Source organism: Papio anubis, chromosome 12 (genome assembly GCF_008728515.1).
Source record: "Papio anubis isolate 15944 chromosome 12, Panubis1.0, whole genome shotgun sequence".
Lineage (NCBI taxonomy): Eukaryota > Metazoa > Chordata > Mammalia > Primates > Cercopithecidae > Papio > Papio anubis.
Window position 1 is genome coordinate 109,605,464 of NC_044987.1, and position 16,293 is coordinate 109,621,756.

The 16,293-nt window shown below is 42.2% G+C and overlaps 1 protein-coding gene across 2 annotated transcripts in view; it reads right to left on the bottom strand.

The window, feature by feature from the left end:
* The window catches only part of OSBP (oxysterol binding protein), a 41,461-nt gene that overhangs the window by 24,169 nt on the left and 999 nt on the right, over positions 1-16,293 (bottom strand). Inside the window, exons 2-7 of one of the 2 annotated variants that reach the window (XM_031653604.1) lie at positions 11,573-11,781; positions 9,682-9,932; positions 3,286-3,484; positions 2,929-3,031; positions 2,506-2,560; positions 2,173-2,304 (exon numbers count right to left, since the gene is read on the bottom strand). In XM_031653604.1, coding sequence (XP_031509464.1) covers positions 2,173-2,304; positions 2,506-2,560; positions 2,929-3,031; positions 3,286-3,484; positions 9,682-9,932; positions 11,573-11,781 — 949 coding nt within the window. Of the gene's footprint in view, positions 1-2,172; positions 2,305-2,505; positions 2,561-2,928; positions 3,032-3,285; positions 3,485-9,681; positions 9,933-11,572; positions 11,782-16,293 lie in introns of those variants that run through there. The other variant, XM_031653605.1, reaches the window with a different exon arrangement.

A 16,293-nucleotide genomic window follows, 5' to 3' on the forward strand; every position in this document is an offset into this window, starting at 1 on the left:
TATGAAGAGGCAAAAACTACACATTGGTCCATAGCTTCAAGAGGGTAGGGGGAATGCTTCTGTATTTTTGTATGCTAAGTAGCTGGCTGTTGACAAAACCTGTAGCCACTTGCCCATCCCCACTATCCATTCTTCCCTTCTTCTACAACTGGTAGAACCCTTAATTTTTCACAAGGTCATGTCATCCAGAACAGAAGTCTTCATTTCTAGCCTTCTCTCCAGCTACCTGTGGCCATATAGCTAAGTTTTAGCCACAAAGCTTTAAGTGATAGTGATTTATGCAACTTCCAGGAAGCATCTTCTTGGTTTTTTGAGACAGAGTCTAGCTCTGTCATCCAGGCTGGAGTACTGTGGTGTGATCTCAGCTCACTGCAACCTCTGCCTCCTGGGTTCAAGCGATTCTCCTGCATCACCCTCCCAAGTATCTGGGACTACAGGTGTGCACCACCACGCACGTTTAATTTTTGTATTTTTAGTAGAGATAGGGTTTCACCATTTTGCCCAGGCTGGTCTTGAACTCCTGACCTCAAGTGATGCACCTGCCTCGGCCTCTCAAAGTGCTGGGATTACACGCATTAGCCACTGCATCCAGCCAGGAAGCACCTTAAAAGGTACAGCCTTTCCTCTTTTTCCGTTTTCCAGCTGGCTGGAATGAGGCTCTGATGACTCAAGCTGGAGCAGTCACTTGGGCCTGAGGACTGAGGCCAAAGGCAGCAGAACCCCAGGATAGAAAGAAGCCTGGCCCTGACACCACAGACTATGGCACTAGCCCTGGACCACCTACTTCTGGGCTTGAACACAATAATGAGTTAAGTCAACATTTGTTTAAGGCAGAGGGTTGACAGCTTTTTCTGTAAAGGACTGGATAGTAAATATTTAGGCTTTGAGGGCCATATGGTCTCTGCCACAACCACTTAACACTGCTGTTGTAGGATGAAAGCAGCTGCAGATGATACGTAAATGAAAGAGTATCACCATGCTCCTATAAAACGTCATGGATGTTAACATCTGAATTTCATCTAATTTTCACATCACAAACTATTATGCTGTTTGTTGAGCCCTGGCTTAAACTGATATATTCTGATTTTTTTGTTTTTGCATCCCCAACCCCACAGCTGGCCTCAAGAATTTGTTTCTTTAATAAATTGAATCTATATCTTCTACACCTAACTGAAAACTAGGACAACATCAGGCAAATAGTAGACACCCAGAAAATACTTGTGAAATGAGCAAGCAGTGATACACACTGTTTACACCATAAACAGTGGAACTTGTTGGAACACAAAGGAGAGACATTTCATCCTGATAGGAAGCACTGGAGGAGGTTTGCTGAAAAAGACACACTATAGCTGCATCCTAAAGAAATGGGTATTAGCCACAGCAGAAAAAAGGTGGCAAGTGTTGATAGGGAACTGACAGAAGTCCATGCAGAAAGAGCAGTATGTACAAATGCCCTGAGGGAAAGGACAGGATGCCTGAAGGTAATCCTAATGACTAGAACTCGGGACATGTGGGGTGGAGCCTTGCCCATGGGGAGGAGTTACCAAGCCCCCTAAGGTATCTGGACTATGCTGAAAGCAATGAAGATCCAGTAAAGGATTTTAAGCTGAGGACTGATATTTGCCATTTTTCAAAAATCACTCTGACAACAGTGTAGACAGATTGGAGGAAGACATGACAGGGGGCAGGGAGGTCAGCCCAAACACCATCTTTGCCATGGGGAGGGTCCTCATCTTTCTGGTTTGAATGAACGATTTTTGCTTCGGTATTCCCTAAGCCTTTGTCTGTGTTGTACTTTCCATAATACTATCACAGAAAATAATGTTTTCTACCTGTTTTCATGTCTGTCTCTTTTAAACTACATGCTTCTTGAAAACAAAAACTATGATGTATTTATCTTTGAATGCATGTCCCCAGTGCATCTAGCATAGGAATTTGCTCAAAAATAACTGTTACTGAAAATACACATCTGATTCTAGGTGATCTGGGAACATATCAGATCCAGAGCCAAAATTAAAGCAGCTAAATTTAAGGAACAGTTTATGACTGTAAAGGTAAAAGAGACCATGCCACAAACTGCCGCACAAGTGGGTGGGGCTGTCATATCAGCACTCTTTCCACTGAGGCTTGAGAGGAACTACTGGCAGCAGCTCCAGTGTACAAGAGCCTTACCGGCATGGGGATCTTAGAGAGTTCTTTTCCAATGCAGTTCTTCATGATGCTCCATAAATTGAGGCTATAGTTTGGCTTGTATGGTATTCTGGTTCTTTTTTCCTTTTTGGTCTCCTCCAGCTGATGCTTGTACTGAGAGCAAAAACAAAGCCATTCAACCACCCACAAAAAACAGAAAACCTGGTATTTATAACCTTCCCTTCCCCCGTGCTAAAAAAAGAAAAAAAAATCAGTTTCTCTTAGTACTTCACAAAAAAAAAAAAAAAAAAAAAAAAATCCTTGGGAATCACAACCCACGTCCCTCACCTCTGACAACTCCCATATAAGAGTTACCTGTTCATCAAGGCTGATGTCACTGCTGGCTCCACTGATATTGCTGCCAGTACGTCTGTACGGATGGGAAACACAGGAGAATGAGAACAAAAACCAGAGCTAGAGTTTGGTCCTGGACATTTCTTTACAAAGCAGAATGCCAAGTATACTGTATAAACTTATTGATGGGTGATCAAATGACAACATTTAGAATAGGAATGAATTTAAATATCTCTGGAGAATTTGTTTATGTAAAAAAGCTGACACTTTTTCACTTATGAAAAAGAGCCCATTCTACAAACAGATCTTGAGACAAAAAAGAAAAAAAAAAAAAGGAAAAGGGCCCAGACTGAATATTGACAATTATAATACTCTCACTGAAATGTTTTTAACCTTTTGATGGCCAAATATGTTTAGTTTCTTCAACAATCAAGGATAACTTACTTGTGGCCCAAATTTTCAGGCATGGTGATGATCTCAGGTGCATCAAAAAATTCATTCTCATCATCTTCATCACTCATGTCCCCTTTGCCAGAGCAGCACTGATCTACAAGAAGAAAAGCCCCATTTGTTGACTTTGGTTATCTTTACTAAATGTCTGATAGAGCAAGTTCTTTTAAACACTAGCCACAAACACAGCAAAAAATGGTAGAAAGCAGTGGAAAATCCAGAATAAATCAATGGGTTCCAATTCCATTTCACACGAGTCAGTGACTGTGGAGAGTTTGGAGTTCTCCTATCAACTGCAGAAAACCATCTGGCTCACCTTAGACCAGGCTACCTGAGAGCTAAGCGTCTTACCTTTACCAGAACCCACACTGCCAGGAGTGTTTGCCGGCAGCACCGTGGCTCCTCGGAAGGCCCTCTCCAGGTGATTATGCTGCTTCGCCAGCTGCTCAAGGGTCTCTTCCAGTCGGATACGCTGGTCTCTTTCGTACTGTAGTGACTTTTGCCATTTTTTACTATGGGTCTGGGCTAACATGAGGAAATCTCTGCAGGCCTGTATGGAGAAAGCGTTGACTGTGTCACCTCAACTAGTCAGTTTCCCCTCAGGCTTCTGCAAGCCCATTGAGTAACCTTATTCCGGGAACTTTTAACTGGCAAATTACAATGAAAGACTTTCCCTTTTATGCCAAGGTATCAGGGAGAGCTAGCTCCATGGTGAAATTAAGGTCAAACCCAGAAAAAAAGTAAATATGGTTATCACGGTTCTTTTATACTTTCCTGGTCATAAGAACCAAACAAACGCCAAGTGAGCAGTAAACCTAGACAAAGTATTTGTGGCAACATCAGAAAGAGCAGGTATGTGAACTGCACCAAAAGTAGAGAACTGTTGACTGAAAGAAGGATGAGAGCACACACAGGATAACTACTTTCAACAAATTCTTGACTAAACTCAAGTAACTGAAAGCTAAGGAATTCAGACACCAAGAACAGAGAATCTACACTGAGGTAGTCTAGTATGGGGAAACTCATTTTGTTTTTATTTTGGTCACTAAGAGAAACAACTGACCTTAAAAATTAGGAGCCTTCCAGTGTGCAGGAAGAAGGGTTAAAAAGAAAAATATTAGAAGCCTACTTGAAAAACCAAAGAAGGCATTTAGAGAAAAAACCCACAAACATGATTATACCAAGTCCCTCCACTGGCTCCCCACTAACATGAGGATCAAATACTAACTATTGGTTATGAACATAAAGGGACCTTCACAATACTGCCTTGTATTCTCCTCGCCAGGCAGGTGTACTTAGCACTGCACCCTACAATGCAGCCACACTGAATTGTTCACCATTTCTTGGACACAGATTTCGGGGCACAGGCTGGAGTGGAACGCAGATCACAGTTCAATGCAGCCTCAACCTCGCCAGGCTCACGTGATTCTCCTACCTCAGCCCCGCCGAGCAGCTGGGACTACAGGTATGTACTACCATGGCTGGCTAATTTTTGTATTTTGTAGAGATGGGATTTTGCCATGCTACCCAGACTGGTATCGAACCTATGGACTCAAGCGATCTAACCATCTCGGCCTCCCAAAGTGTTGGGATTACAGGCATAAGCCACCGTGCCCGGCGGTGGACACAGATTTCTTTCAGGCCTGCCTACTTCAGCATATGCTATTCACTCTACCTAGAATGCCCATCCCTATCCCGTTTCTAAGAAAGGGGAAATATTTCTTTAAGATCTATGGCAAATGTTACTTTGTGACACCTCCCCACCAGTCTCATAAGCAGCCAGTCTCTTCTCTACATTTCCATTGCATTTTGCACAAACTTCTATTTTACACATGCACGGCAGTATCGTGACTGATTTTCTATCTCTCCAGATGGATCATATGCAATTTAAAGACACATTTTTGAGCTTATTCATATATAGATCTCCAGCTCCTAATTTAGTTGCTCTGTACATAACAGGGACCTGATAAAGTTTGCTTAATAAATAAACAAAGGAAGGAGGCAAGCAACGTAAGCTTAAAAGGCTGTTCCCTGTTATATAGAGAAGCTAAAAGGTAAACAGGATATTTACTCCCATGGTTTCAACCATTGCCTATAGGTTAACGGTTACTAAATCAGTAATTCTAGCCTAGCCCTCACTGAGATTCAGAATAGAATATCCAACTCCCTATTCAACGGCTCAAAGTAACTTCAAAATTAATGCGTCCCAAAGTGAACTCATCACCTTCCGTTTTTGTTTGTTTTGTTTGTTTGTTTGTTTCTTTAAGACATGTTCTTGCTCTGTCACCCAGGCTGGAGAGTAGTGGCACAATCATGGCTCACTGCAGCCTCAACCTCCCAAGTTCAACTGATCCTCCTACCTGAGCCTCCCAAGTAGCTGGGACTACAGGCATGAGCCACAATGCCCAGCTAATTTTTGTAGTTTCTATAGAGATGGGATTCTGCCATGTTGCTCACGCTAGTCTTTCAACTCCCAGGCTCAAGGGATCCACACCTGGGACTACAGGTGTGAGGCACCACGCCCAGACTCATCAGTTTCCTATGTTATCTCTGCTTTTCCCTTTGATGTTCCCCAACCCAACTTTCAGGGCCCTCCCAGTTGTCCAAGCCAGAAAATTAAGGAGCATCCTTCTCTTACTTTTGTCTCCTTCCTCATAGCCAGTAATCAAGTCCTACTGATTCTTCTTTAACATTTAAAAAATCTGTACACGTCTTTCCATCCTCCATACTCAGAAACAGTACAGAGTGCATACTCTGGAGATGGACTGGTAGGGCTCAAATCACAGATCCTTCCCACTATCTAGCTGTACAAACATACGTAAGTTATTTTACCTCTCTGTGCCTCATCTTCCTTTTCCATAAACAAATAATAACAATAGAGTACCTCATAGAGTTGCTGTTTTACATGTAAGCACTTAGAACCATATTAGGCTCACAATAAACATTCAATAAGGTGTTATTATCATCATAAGCTGGGCATGGTGGCACACGTATATAAAACACTTTGGAAGGCCAAGACAGAGCATCAGTACCTGAGGCCAGGAGTTTGAGACCAGCCTGGACAACATACAAGACCCCATCTCTGTATAAAAATTCAAAAAAGATATAAAAATTTTAAAAAGAGGCTGGGTAGAGTGGCTCACACCTTTAATTCCAGCACTTTGGGAGGCTGAGGCAGGCAGATCACCCAAGGTTAGGTGTTTGAGACCAGCCTGACCAACACAGTGAAACCCCATCTCTACTAAAAATACAAAAATTAGCCAGGCATGGTGATGTGTGCCTGTCCCAGCTACCTGGGAGAATGAGGCAGAAGAATTGCTCGAACCCAGGAGGTGGAGGTTACAGTGAACCAAGATTGTGCACTGCACTCCAGCCTGGGTGACAAAGTGAGACTCTGTCTCAAAAAAAAAAAAAAAAAAAAAAGTTGAGTGTAGCAGCTCTGCCTATAATCCCAGCCACTCAGGAGGCTAAGGAGTGAGACTCACTTGAGCCTGGGTGCTTATGGCTGCAGTGAGCTCTGATGGTGCCACTGCACTCCAGCCTGGGTGAGAGAGCAATACTCCGTCTCTAAAAAAAAAAAAAGAAAGAAAAAGAAAAAGGCCAAGCACGGTGGCTCATGCCTGTAATCCCAGCACTTTGGGAGGCCTAGGCAGGTGGATCACGAGGTCAGGAGTTCAAGACCAGCTGGCCAAGATGGTGAAACCCCATCTCTACTAAAAACACAAAAAATTAGCTGGGCATGGTGGTGTGAGCCTGTAGTCCCAGCTAGTTGAGAGGCTGAGGCAGGAGAAATGCTTGAACTCAGGAGGTGGAGGTTACAGTGAGCTGAGATCACACCACTGCACTCCAGCCTGGGTGACAAAGCGAGACTCCATCTCAAAAAAAAGAAAAAAATTATGACTGCATCCAAATTGGTCTCATCTTCTAATCCACTACTACCAAGCTTAGTATGATCTGCACCCCTTCCTTTCCCCCACAATTAACTCCTCCCAAGCCTCATGCTAGCTACTTCCTTGCATGACTAATAGTCAATTACCAGCCGTTCCCAGACTCTGGGGAAAGGGATGGATCTGAATATCCCATACCAGTACCTGGATCAAAGCTTCTCCCTCATTCCCTTTTATCTTATTTATTTATTTATTTATTTATTTATTTATTTATTTATGAGACAGAGTCTTGCTCTGTTGCCCAGGCTATAGAGTGCAGTGGTGTGATCTCAGCTCACTGCAACCTCTGCCTCCTGGGTTCAAGTGATTCTCGTGCCTCAGTCACCATGTCTGGCTAATTTTTTTATTTCTTTTAGTAGAGATGAGGTTTCACCACATTGGCCAAGCTGGTCTTGAACTCCTGACCTCAGGTGATACACCTGACTCGGCCTCACAAAGTGCTGGGATGAGGCCACCATGCCTGGCCTCATTCCCATTTAGTAATACTGACTGCAATTAAAATTTGCCAGAGACAATCATATGTCAGGCACTTCACATCAATTATCTGACAGAAGCCTTTCAACAAGCCTTTGAAGTATCTACTAGTATCATTACCATTTACAGATAAGGAATTGATGTCACAGAGGATGCAGGTTGCCCTAAGTTATACAGCTAGGTCACAGAGGCAGTTGGACAGGATGCAAGTTGCCTCAAGTTACATAGATAGGTCATGGAGGCAGCTGGCCTCCAGGCCCCAAGCTCTAGCTTGCCTTTCTTCATAGGAAGACTCTCACTGCTCCTTCAGAATTTAGTTGAGGAAATTACAGAAATTTCCTAGTCTGAGCCAAATACTTCCGAAGTGCTATACCACAGTGGCCTGTGCTAATTTCTATCAAGTCACTTAGCATAGTCCCTAATGATCCCTTTAATTCTTCAACCCTCACTAAATAGTGATCTTCCTGAGGACACGGACCATATCTGCCCTCAGCAATATCCACTAGCACAGTTTGTGAAACACAGCTCATGCTCAATAGATGGCAGATGAATATATTAAAAGTGTCAAATTTACTTCTCTGGTTAGATTCACTTTAAGAGTTAGAAAAGTTCTATCCTAAGCAGTCAAGAAACTGAAGCAGACATAAAAAAGAACAATATTGGCCGGGCGCGGTGGCTTAAGCCTGTAATCCCAGCACTTTGGGAGGCCGAGATGGGCGGATCACTAGGTCAGGAGATCAAGACCATCCTGGCTAACATGGTGAAACCCCGCCTCTACCAAAAAAAAAAATACAAAAAAACTACCCGGGCGAGGTGGCAGGCGCCTGTAGTCCCAGCTACTCAGGAGGCTGAGACAGAAGAATGGCGTAAACCCGGGAGGCGGAGCTTGCAGTGAGCTGAGATCTGGCCACTGCACTCCAGCCTGGGCGACAGAGCAAGACTCCGTCTCAAAAAAAAAAAAAAAGTATACGTATTTACTATTTAATTGACTGTATGACTTCATGAGGTTTTCCTGATCACAAGGGGACTGGAAAACCAGACACACAGTCTCCAGGAATACACGACCAGACATCAGAAGCACAGGCACCCTGAATGGCTGACTGGTCAGTCCTAGGAGATAATCTTCCTGCAGTTCCTAAGTGGAGAATATGTCTTTTTACTTTGTGTGAATCACAGCACTGAACAAAGTGTTAAACACATCAGAAAAACGATGTTAAAATAAAGGTTATAACAACTTTCTAAGTAAGAAGGGGGTTAAATGAGAAAAATGATACTTTCCCATGGTCATGGGAAAATATCTTTGACGTTTAGGGGTGACATGAACTAAACTAGTTCAAAGCAGATGATATATCTTACTATGACATATCATAGCACCCTAAAGAAAAGAAAAGTCTGGCACTAGAGAGGTAATTTCACCCCACTTAATTAGGAAAAAAAAATCTACCCTGCATAATTTCTCACAGAGTACTCTTCTCACTTATGAAATGCCTTTGAGTGTTTTTATGTAGAAGGTAACTAAAACAACCTGCCAGGCAAGAATCAGTAGAGGAAAAGCAGCACTGTTTAAAACATGTATTCATTTCATACATATCAATACATCGGTAATGCCATTGGTGCTCTGTTTACTCAGAGTCTTGCACCCAAGTAGCTAAAATATTCTGCAAACCAACAACAGCCACCCAAGTTAGGAGTCATAAGGAGGCTGAAGTTTTACCACCCTATTTAAAGAAAGGTGCCCAAAGTTGAATATTTTGTCTTATCACCAAAATTATCCTTGAATTCAAGGACTAAAGATGGGAATAACTAGTATTATAAGGGTCTCACTAGTACCTGATCTAGCCTCACTTACCACCCTTTATGCCTGAATGCATTAGTAAAGTAAGGAGATGACTCCAACTTAAAACTCAAAGAACATGACAATGGAAGGGACTTAGGGAGATCTTTTAGTTCCAACAGATGAAGTGAGACATAAATAAATAAATAAATAAATACACACATAAAATCACAACCTAGAGAAATTAAGGGACTCAGCTAATACTGATCAGATGTCCTAGTGGTTGTAGAGCAGTCAGTGCAGGAACCCTGAACTCCTGATTCCCAGCTGAAGCAAAGACCTCCTGATCACTGGAGCAGAGCGTGAAAGTCATTCAATCTGTACAGCCTGTTCTATTTCATGCAGTAAACAATGTAACTTAAAGCCCTTGAGCAATGAAGCAGACCCTAATGTTCCGTGCTTTTATCAATTACAATTTTTAGGCATTTGGGGAGAATTATGTTTCAAAGAGGGAATGAATCAAAAAGCAACACAGACACCATCTGCACTCACGTTGATCATGGCATTGGATGTTATCCTAAAGAGTGTGGCTCGTTCGTTGACCTGTTTGATCTTTTCATTGCTCTCAGCAGGCAACTTCAGGGACTCTAGCTCACTGAGGGAACGCTGCAGAGCTGTGCCATGCTTAGCTATCAAGTCATTGCACGTGCTCAAGTCCTCCACTTTGCTGGAGAGGGTCCGAAGGGTATTCTGCAGCTCAGTCTTGTCAGTTTGTGAGACAGACTCTTCATCTCCTGATTCATCTGCAGGAATGAAAAGAAAGGTTACATGAATCCAGAACCAGGAGTAAGAGTTGGAACCCTACCTACTCTGTCCAGAAACACACCAACATTCCTCATGCTGTGCGCATTCTGACTCACTGAAAACTTGCCATTACCAGATGGTTTCTCTATAGTGTGGTCCACAGATCACCTGCACCACAAACACCCTAGGTCCTTCTCAAAGGGGCAGAGTCTCTAGGCCCACCCCTAGAGACTTTGATTTAGCTGGTGTGAGGCAAAGCCCAAGAATCTGCCTTTCTAATAAGCTGCCCAGGTAACTGATACACACTGAAATTTGAACACCACTGACCCACAAGACAGAATGGAAAAGCTGAAAGGCTCTTGGAATTGGGAATTAATTACTGAGCTCTTTAACTCTAGCTTGAGGATTCCTATCTAGTCCAAGCTAACTATTATTGCAAATCCACTAACATCTGATAGGTGACTGATGGGACCTGTATTAAATGAGTTGAGAATCACAGTCTAGCTCTTTGTAGACAAAGTCCACATCACAAAAAAGGCCATCAATTTTCTTCTGAAAGAGAGCTCAGAAACTTCATGACTAAAGCCACCATGAAAATAATGCAAAAACTCACTTTAAATAGCTCTCCAATAATAAGTCAAGTATAGAAGCTATGTTGTACCTCTCACACTCAACACTTCATAACTGCAAACTGGTTTTCTAGCAGTGTCACTTCCTTTGGAGAAGCTAACATCAACACTAAAATCAAAGCAAGAAAAAAAAAAAAAGACCTGTCCTTTATGCTAGACAGAGAGACAGGGCCAAAGTCAAAATATAACTTACTACCAAAAATTTACAAACCAATGAATTCTCCTTTCACTGATGAATGAATATACAGTATGGGAAATGACAGGGGATAAGATAACAAAGTCAGCAGGTGACCATCTTGGTCGATGCTAGGTAAACAAGCTCAGTATGATTAAACTATCAACATATCAGTGGAAAATCCTACCATTTTCCTTGAAGAATAATCAAAACATAACTTGATTGCTCCTTTTAGTTAACTAATGCAGCAAAATGAAGATTTTTCATAGAAAATATCACATATACAGTTTTTGGCAGTCTACTAAAATTGTTTCAGCTTAACTAACAAAGGGTTAGGTAAGAAGATATCAGGAGAAAAAGCATGAATAGCTCCAAATTGTGAGGTATAATACTCCCAAGACTGACCCAGCAATAAAATAATTATTTCTCAAAATTTTAAGGTAGCCAATTAAAAGGCAAAAGAACAACTGTTATGCCTCTAGGACAGAATTTTTCAACCTTGGCCAGATAATTCTTTGTTTTGGCGGCTGTTTGGCATAGTATAGGAGGTTCAGCAGCATCCCAGGCCTCTACTTGCTAGATGCCATAGCAGCTCCCTCCCTTCAGCTGTGACAACCAAAAATGTCTCCAGACATTGCCAAATGTCCCTTGGGGAGGAGAATCAACCCTGGTTGAGAACCATCACTCCAGCAGAAATACTGCATGAAGATGAGAAGCTTGAGACATCTAGGATATAGGTGATAATCAAATGATACAGCATAACGATGACAAACAAAATCTGTGCATAAAAGGGGCAAACAGAAAGTTCCCCAGGCAGGTGTTCTTTGCTCCTGACCTGACTCTGCCAGCATCTTCACAGCTTTGGCCTTGGCCAGTTCCAGGGCCGTCACCCAGCGCTGCCGCTCAACTTCTGAACTAGCTTTCAGATGGTAGGTCTGAGCGCCCCCATTGGAAATGATGAAGTTGCAGGAGTCCTCCACGGTGATGTTGGCTGTGGCGAGGTTGATGGTACCACGGCAGGTATGTCTCATTTCTGCCTTTGATCTGCAATAACAAGACAAAGACAAGTTAAACAGAAAGTTGATGGTTTATTCTTTATCACATTCCATTTCTTTTCATAACTCTGAGCTCCCTGAAAATATGCTCGTCTTAGGAATCAGCAAGTTCTGGTCCCTCAAACGGGTCCCTAAAATTCGAGAAACAATTAGTAGGCATTTCCTTTCAGAGCCTATGGTATTGTTTCTGAGTCAGATTTTCTTTTTTTTTTCTTTTTGCTTTGCTGTCCCTCTTACCATTTTCTTTTTAGAAATGGGCTTTACAGGCCGGGCGCTTGTAATCCTAGCACTTCGGGAGGCCGAGGTGGGCAGATCACCTGAGGTCAGGAGTTCCAGACCGGCCTGACTAACATGGTGAAACCCCATTTCTACTAAAAATACAAAAAATTAGCCTGGCATGGGGGTGTGCACCTGTAATTCCAGCTACACAGGAGGCTGAGGCAGAAGAATCGCTTGAACCCGGGAGGGGGAGGTTGCAGTGAGCTGAGATCGCACCATTGCACTCCAGCTTGGGCAACAAGAGCGAAACTCCGTCTCAAAAAAAGAAAGAAAGGAAGAAAGGAAGAAAGAAAGAGGCTTTACTGAGGTATAACTACATGCAATGTTAATTTAGCAATTTTAAAGGTACAACTGAATGAGTTTTGACAAATGTACACAATTGCGTAACCACCACCACAATCAAGATGTAGAACATTTCTATCGTCTCAGTAAGTTCCCTCATGCCCTTTTGCAGTCAGGAATTATCTTTCACTTAGCAAGTTATAATTATAAATTGCCCTATAACCTTATGCAACAGTCTCATTTCCTAAGAATAGCTCCATTTTATATATACCAAACCATCTCGCTCCTGACTGTAACTCAGCCCAAATGAGAACTGTTACACCATGCTTAGAATTATATTGCAGAAGTGTAAAAAAGCACACTTAAATGTTTAGAGTATGAAATATCGGCTATGGTTCAAATGATATGAAATAAGAATAACTAGCTTTCAGGGGAAGTAAAAAGGAATCACCAAGTGTTTTAATCTTTCCGGAAAATGTTCATTCCTAAGGTCCACCATACTCTACTGGTGGGAACTCCTAAGCCGTCTATTAATAGCTAGGAAAGATTCAGCAGATCTGCTCTCAGAGGCCTGGGTGTAAAAATTTTCCCGATCTCTACTGACTGACAGTTCTATTAATAGACTAACTTTTGAACTTTGCAGCATTACTTGGTGACAATAAGCTATAAGACACTTCACATAAACCACCAAGCTTCACATAAAATATCAAGCTTCTAGCGCAATCGAGTGTCTAACACAAACGGTGTCATTTCCCTACCACCCGCTGGTTATGCCCAGGAACCTGCATGTTGAGACTGCAGTTTTCCCTGTACAAATTGGAATACAGAGGTCAAAGTCCTTTGCCAACTGCCACAGTACAAAACAGAGCCATTTCCCTTTTAGTGGAGTTAAGCAGCCAAACACACCTGGCATATCCAGAATTCCTGCATGCCAGAAATGGCACGCACCCCATAAGATCTGGTATGTCTGAGAAAGTCTGGAAGACAGGTTTGTTGTTGTTCAATTTCTCACATGAACTGTTCTTCCTTCCTCAAATGCACACGAGTAGTATGGGAAGGCCAGAGGGGTCTCAATGGACTGGGCCATTTTCCATCTCCTGCACCTGCTACACTGTAACATGAATCCGTTTTTTCTATTCTTACCTCCCCACCCCCAAGCTTCAGTTACATTATGAATAATGCAGGCTGAATTACAGATGCACAGCTGACAGGCCAGCTTGCTATGTTCTCTACTCCAAGGATACTACTTGGACCTTCTTCCACATTCCTCCTTATTGAAGCTTTTCACAAACCACTTCTTAGGAATCTCTTCTGCCTGGGTCATCATTGTAAACTAAAGAAGTTTCTCAAATTACAAAAAGTCTGTAGCAGTTTAAAAAATACCAAGGAACTCTGGGAGTAAGGCAGGCTTGATCTTGGAGCTCTTGCGTTTGGGCAGATACACTTATGATTATAAATGATTAGTGCGGAAGCTGGAAAGACACGAATCTCAGGGTACAAGAGAGGTTCTTCAGGCACTACAATATTAGGTGGTATTTTCTGACCCGAAAGTTCTTTCCTGAAAAAGCTAGCTGAAATAGTAATTCAATCTCTAGAAGCCAGCCAGGAAAACTAATACTATGGCCTGTCACGATGTTTCTGGGAGAGCTGGGATTCCATATAAGGTTTTAAATAATGGGACATCTAAGTAACTGGGTACGTAAGGAAGCCCAGGATAGGTAAAAAGAAGGAAATGGTTTGCCAAGGCCTATTAGGACAGCTCATCCGAGGATGGGTCTAGGAAGTACACAATCCCACTTAAAAGGAAAACAGTATTTTGGAAACAGTATATTTAAGAAACTGCAGGTTTTGGAGGTATGAAAAGCAGGAGGAATGACACTTGTCTAGGTAATTCTTGGAGGAAGATGAGGACCAGAAGAACCCTGCAGGAAAAAATAACTGCCAGTATATTTGATAGGAAGTATTTCAGTGCAATTTTGAGGGTAGTGCACAGATTGATAACTCTGGATCCCGCTGGTTTGTTTATGGCTGGGACCGTCTAAGTTGGCTAGGGCAGGCCTATGGCATATTTCCCAATATGTGGTTTGGTGTGTTTGGGAAGGAGTTGTATCTGTACTCAGACAGGTACCACTAGCTCTAGTAAGGGAGAAAAGTGGTAACAAATACTTAAAGAGACAGCAACATATAAGTTATTAGTGTCTAAGATCACTACTGATCAACACAAGTACTGATCAAAGAATCCACTGGCCTGGAAAGTGGATCTGGTAAGAACTTGGATGAGAAATGACCACACATGAAGGCCCTGGGGTGATATACAATTTTTGAAAACGCAAAAACAGTAATATTGACTTGCTACCCAAGTCAGGATACAAAGCAATTAAACATTAAAATGATGGTCAATAATAACAGGAAAACATGAACTTGAATGAGAGAAAAATCTGGGGAAATTAAAATTTTAGATTTGTAATCTAAGTTTAAATGGATGGTCCTGGATAGTTAGAAAGGGTTATAGTTAAAATCAATTCTGAATACAGTAATGCAAATGAAATATACAATTATTCACAACTGTTGATGAAGCAGTGAGGATGAGCTATCTAACGCATTTTGCCGTGTAAGAGGACAGGTAAGAAGAATGTGTTCCTGCCAACAACCTCCAATTCCCACCTTCAATTTCTCCTCAAAATTCTCTAAGAGCCACTACAGTGGAGTTAATGGAAAAAGAGACTTGTTCAGCCTAACTCTCCGGGTGGCAGAATGATTCCTGGTGAAGGAAAAGAAATATAGAGTGAACTGCTCTTCAACATCAGTGTTTTCGGTCTCAAAGAGGATGGTCTCTGGAAAAAAATATTTCCATTGGAATGTCATTAAGCAAAATATCCCTTAAAGGAGATTTTTATACTTTTTGCATAAAATACACATAGTAAGCATGATCCATAAAATTACTCGCTATTGATAAGCAATTATCTCTGTAACTGACTGATTCATTTAACACTAACCTGAGTTTTAGGTTAGATTAGTGTGAACAGAAGTAGTTTCAAATCCCAACTCCTCCAAAACCTTGGGAAAGTTGCCCATGCTAAGTCTGTCTCCCTCATCAGTAAGATGGGAATATTTCCCAACTCCTAGGGTTGTTGCTGGGAGTCAACAAAATACTGTAATGAAATACTGTATATAAAACACCTAGACACCTTGTGCAGCCCTCAGGAAATGTCTACGCCCTGTCCCCAAATCACCTATCTTAACTCCTCTATCCTTTTTAGCCCCAAAGCATGCTATGTGATGGCGATGGCCAAGTTATAAGTCACCATAAATATATATTAAACAGTCCAAAACACCTTGTTGAACAGAAGTAATCATACCAAAGACATGGATTCTTCTTTTAATAAATGTTAATCCCAACTAACCAAAAAAATCACAGAAATACTGGGTAAAACACTTAATCATTTCCACGGGAGGAAGTGGGGCAAGCAAAAATAAAAGCAGCACTGGGGTGCACATCTCCATTCTGGGCTGTCCAGAGGCAAGAGCGTATGCAAAGTCTTGGAGAGATAAGGCAGAAAGGGGACGGAATACCAAAGTCACCCAGTGTGACTGATGCCCTTGTGTCTCAATGTGAAGGAAGCAAGGACGGGCACATCAAGAGCTACGAATAACCTTGAGTTTTGGAGACTGGGCACTGACAGCTAAAACTTGGGACTTCCAATGTAAGTTCCTTGGGAGGAGTGCCTCAGGTTTGCTCTGCTGTGTTCCCTTAGTACCCACACCAGTGCCTTGCTTGCAGAATTAATAATTGCACCCACGTGCTGGTGGAAATATAATGGAAGAACAGACGCTCTCCAAACAATTGCTGACTGGAAAGGCCGGGAGTGAAGGGAAGATAAGGCACCAAGAGTGGGTAACCCGAGGGAAGGTGAGGTGTAAGTCCAGGGGCTTTTCACTT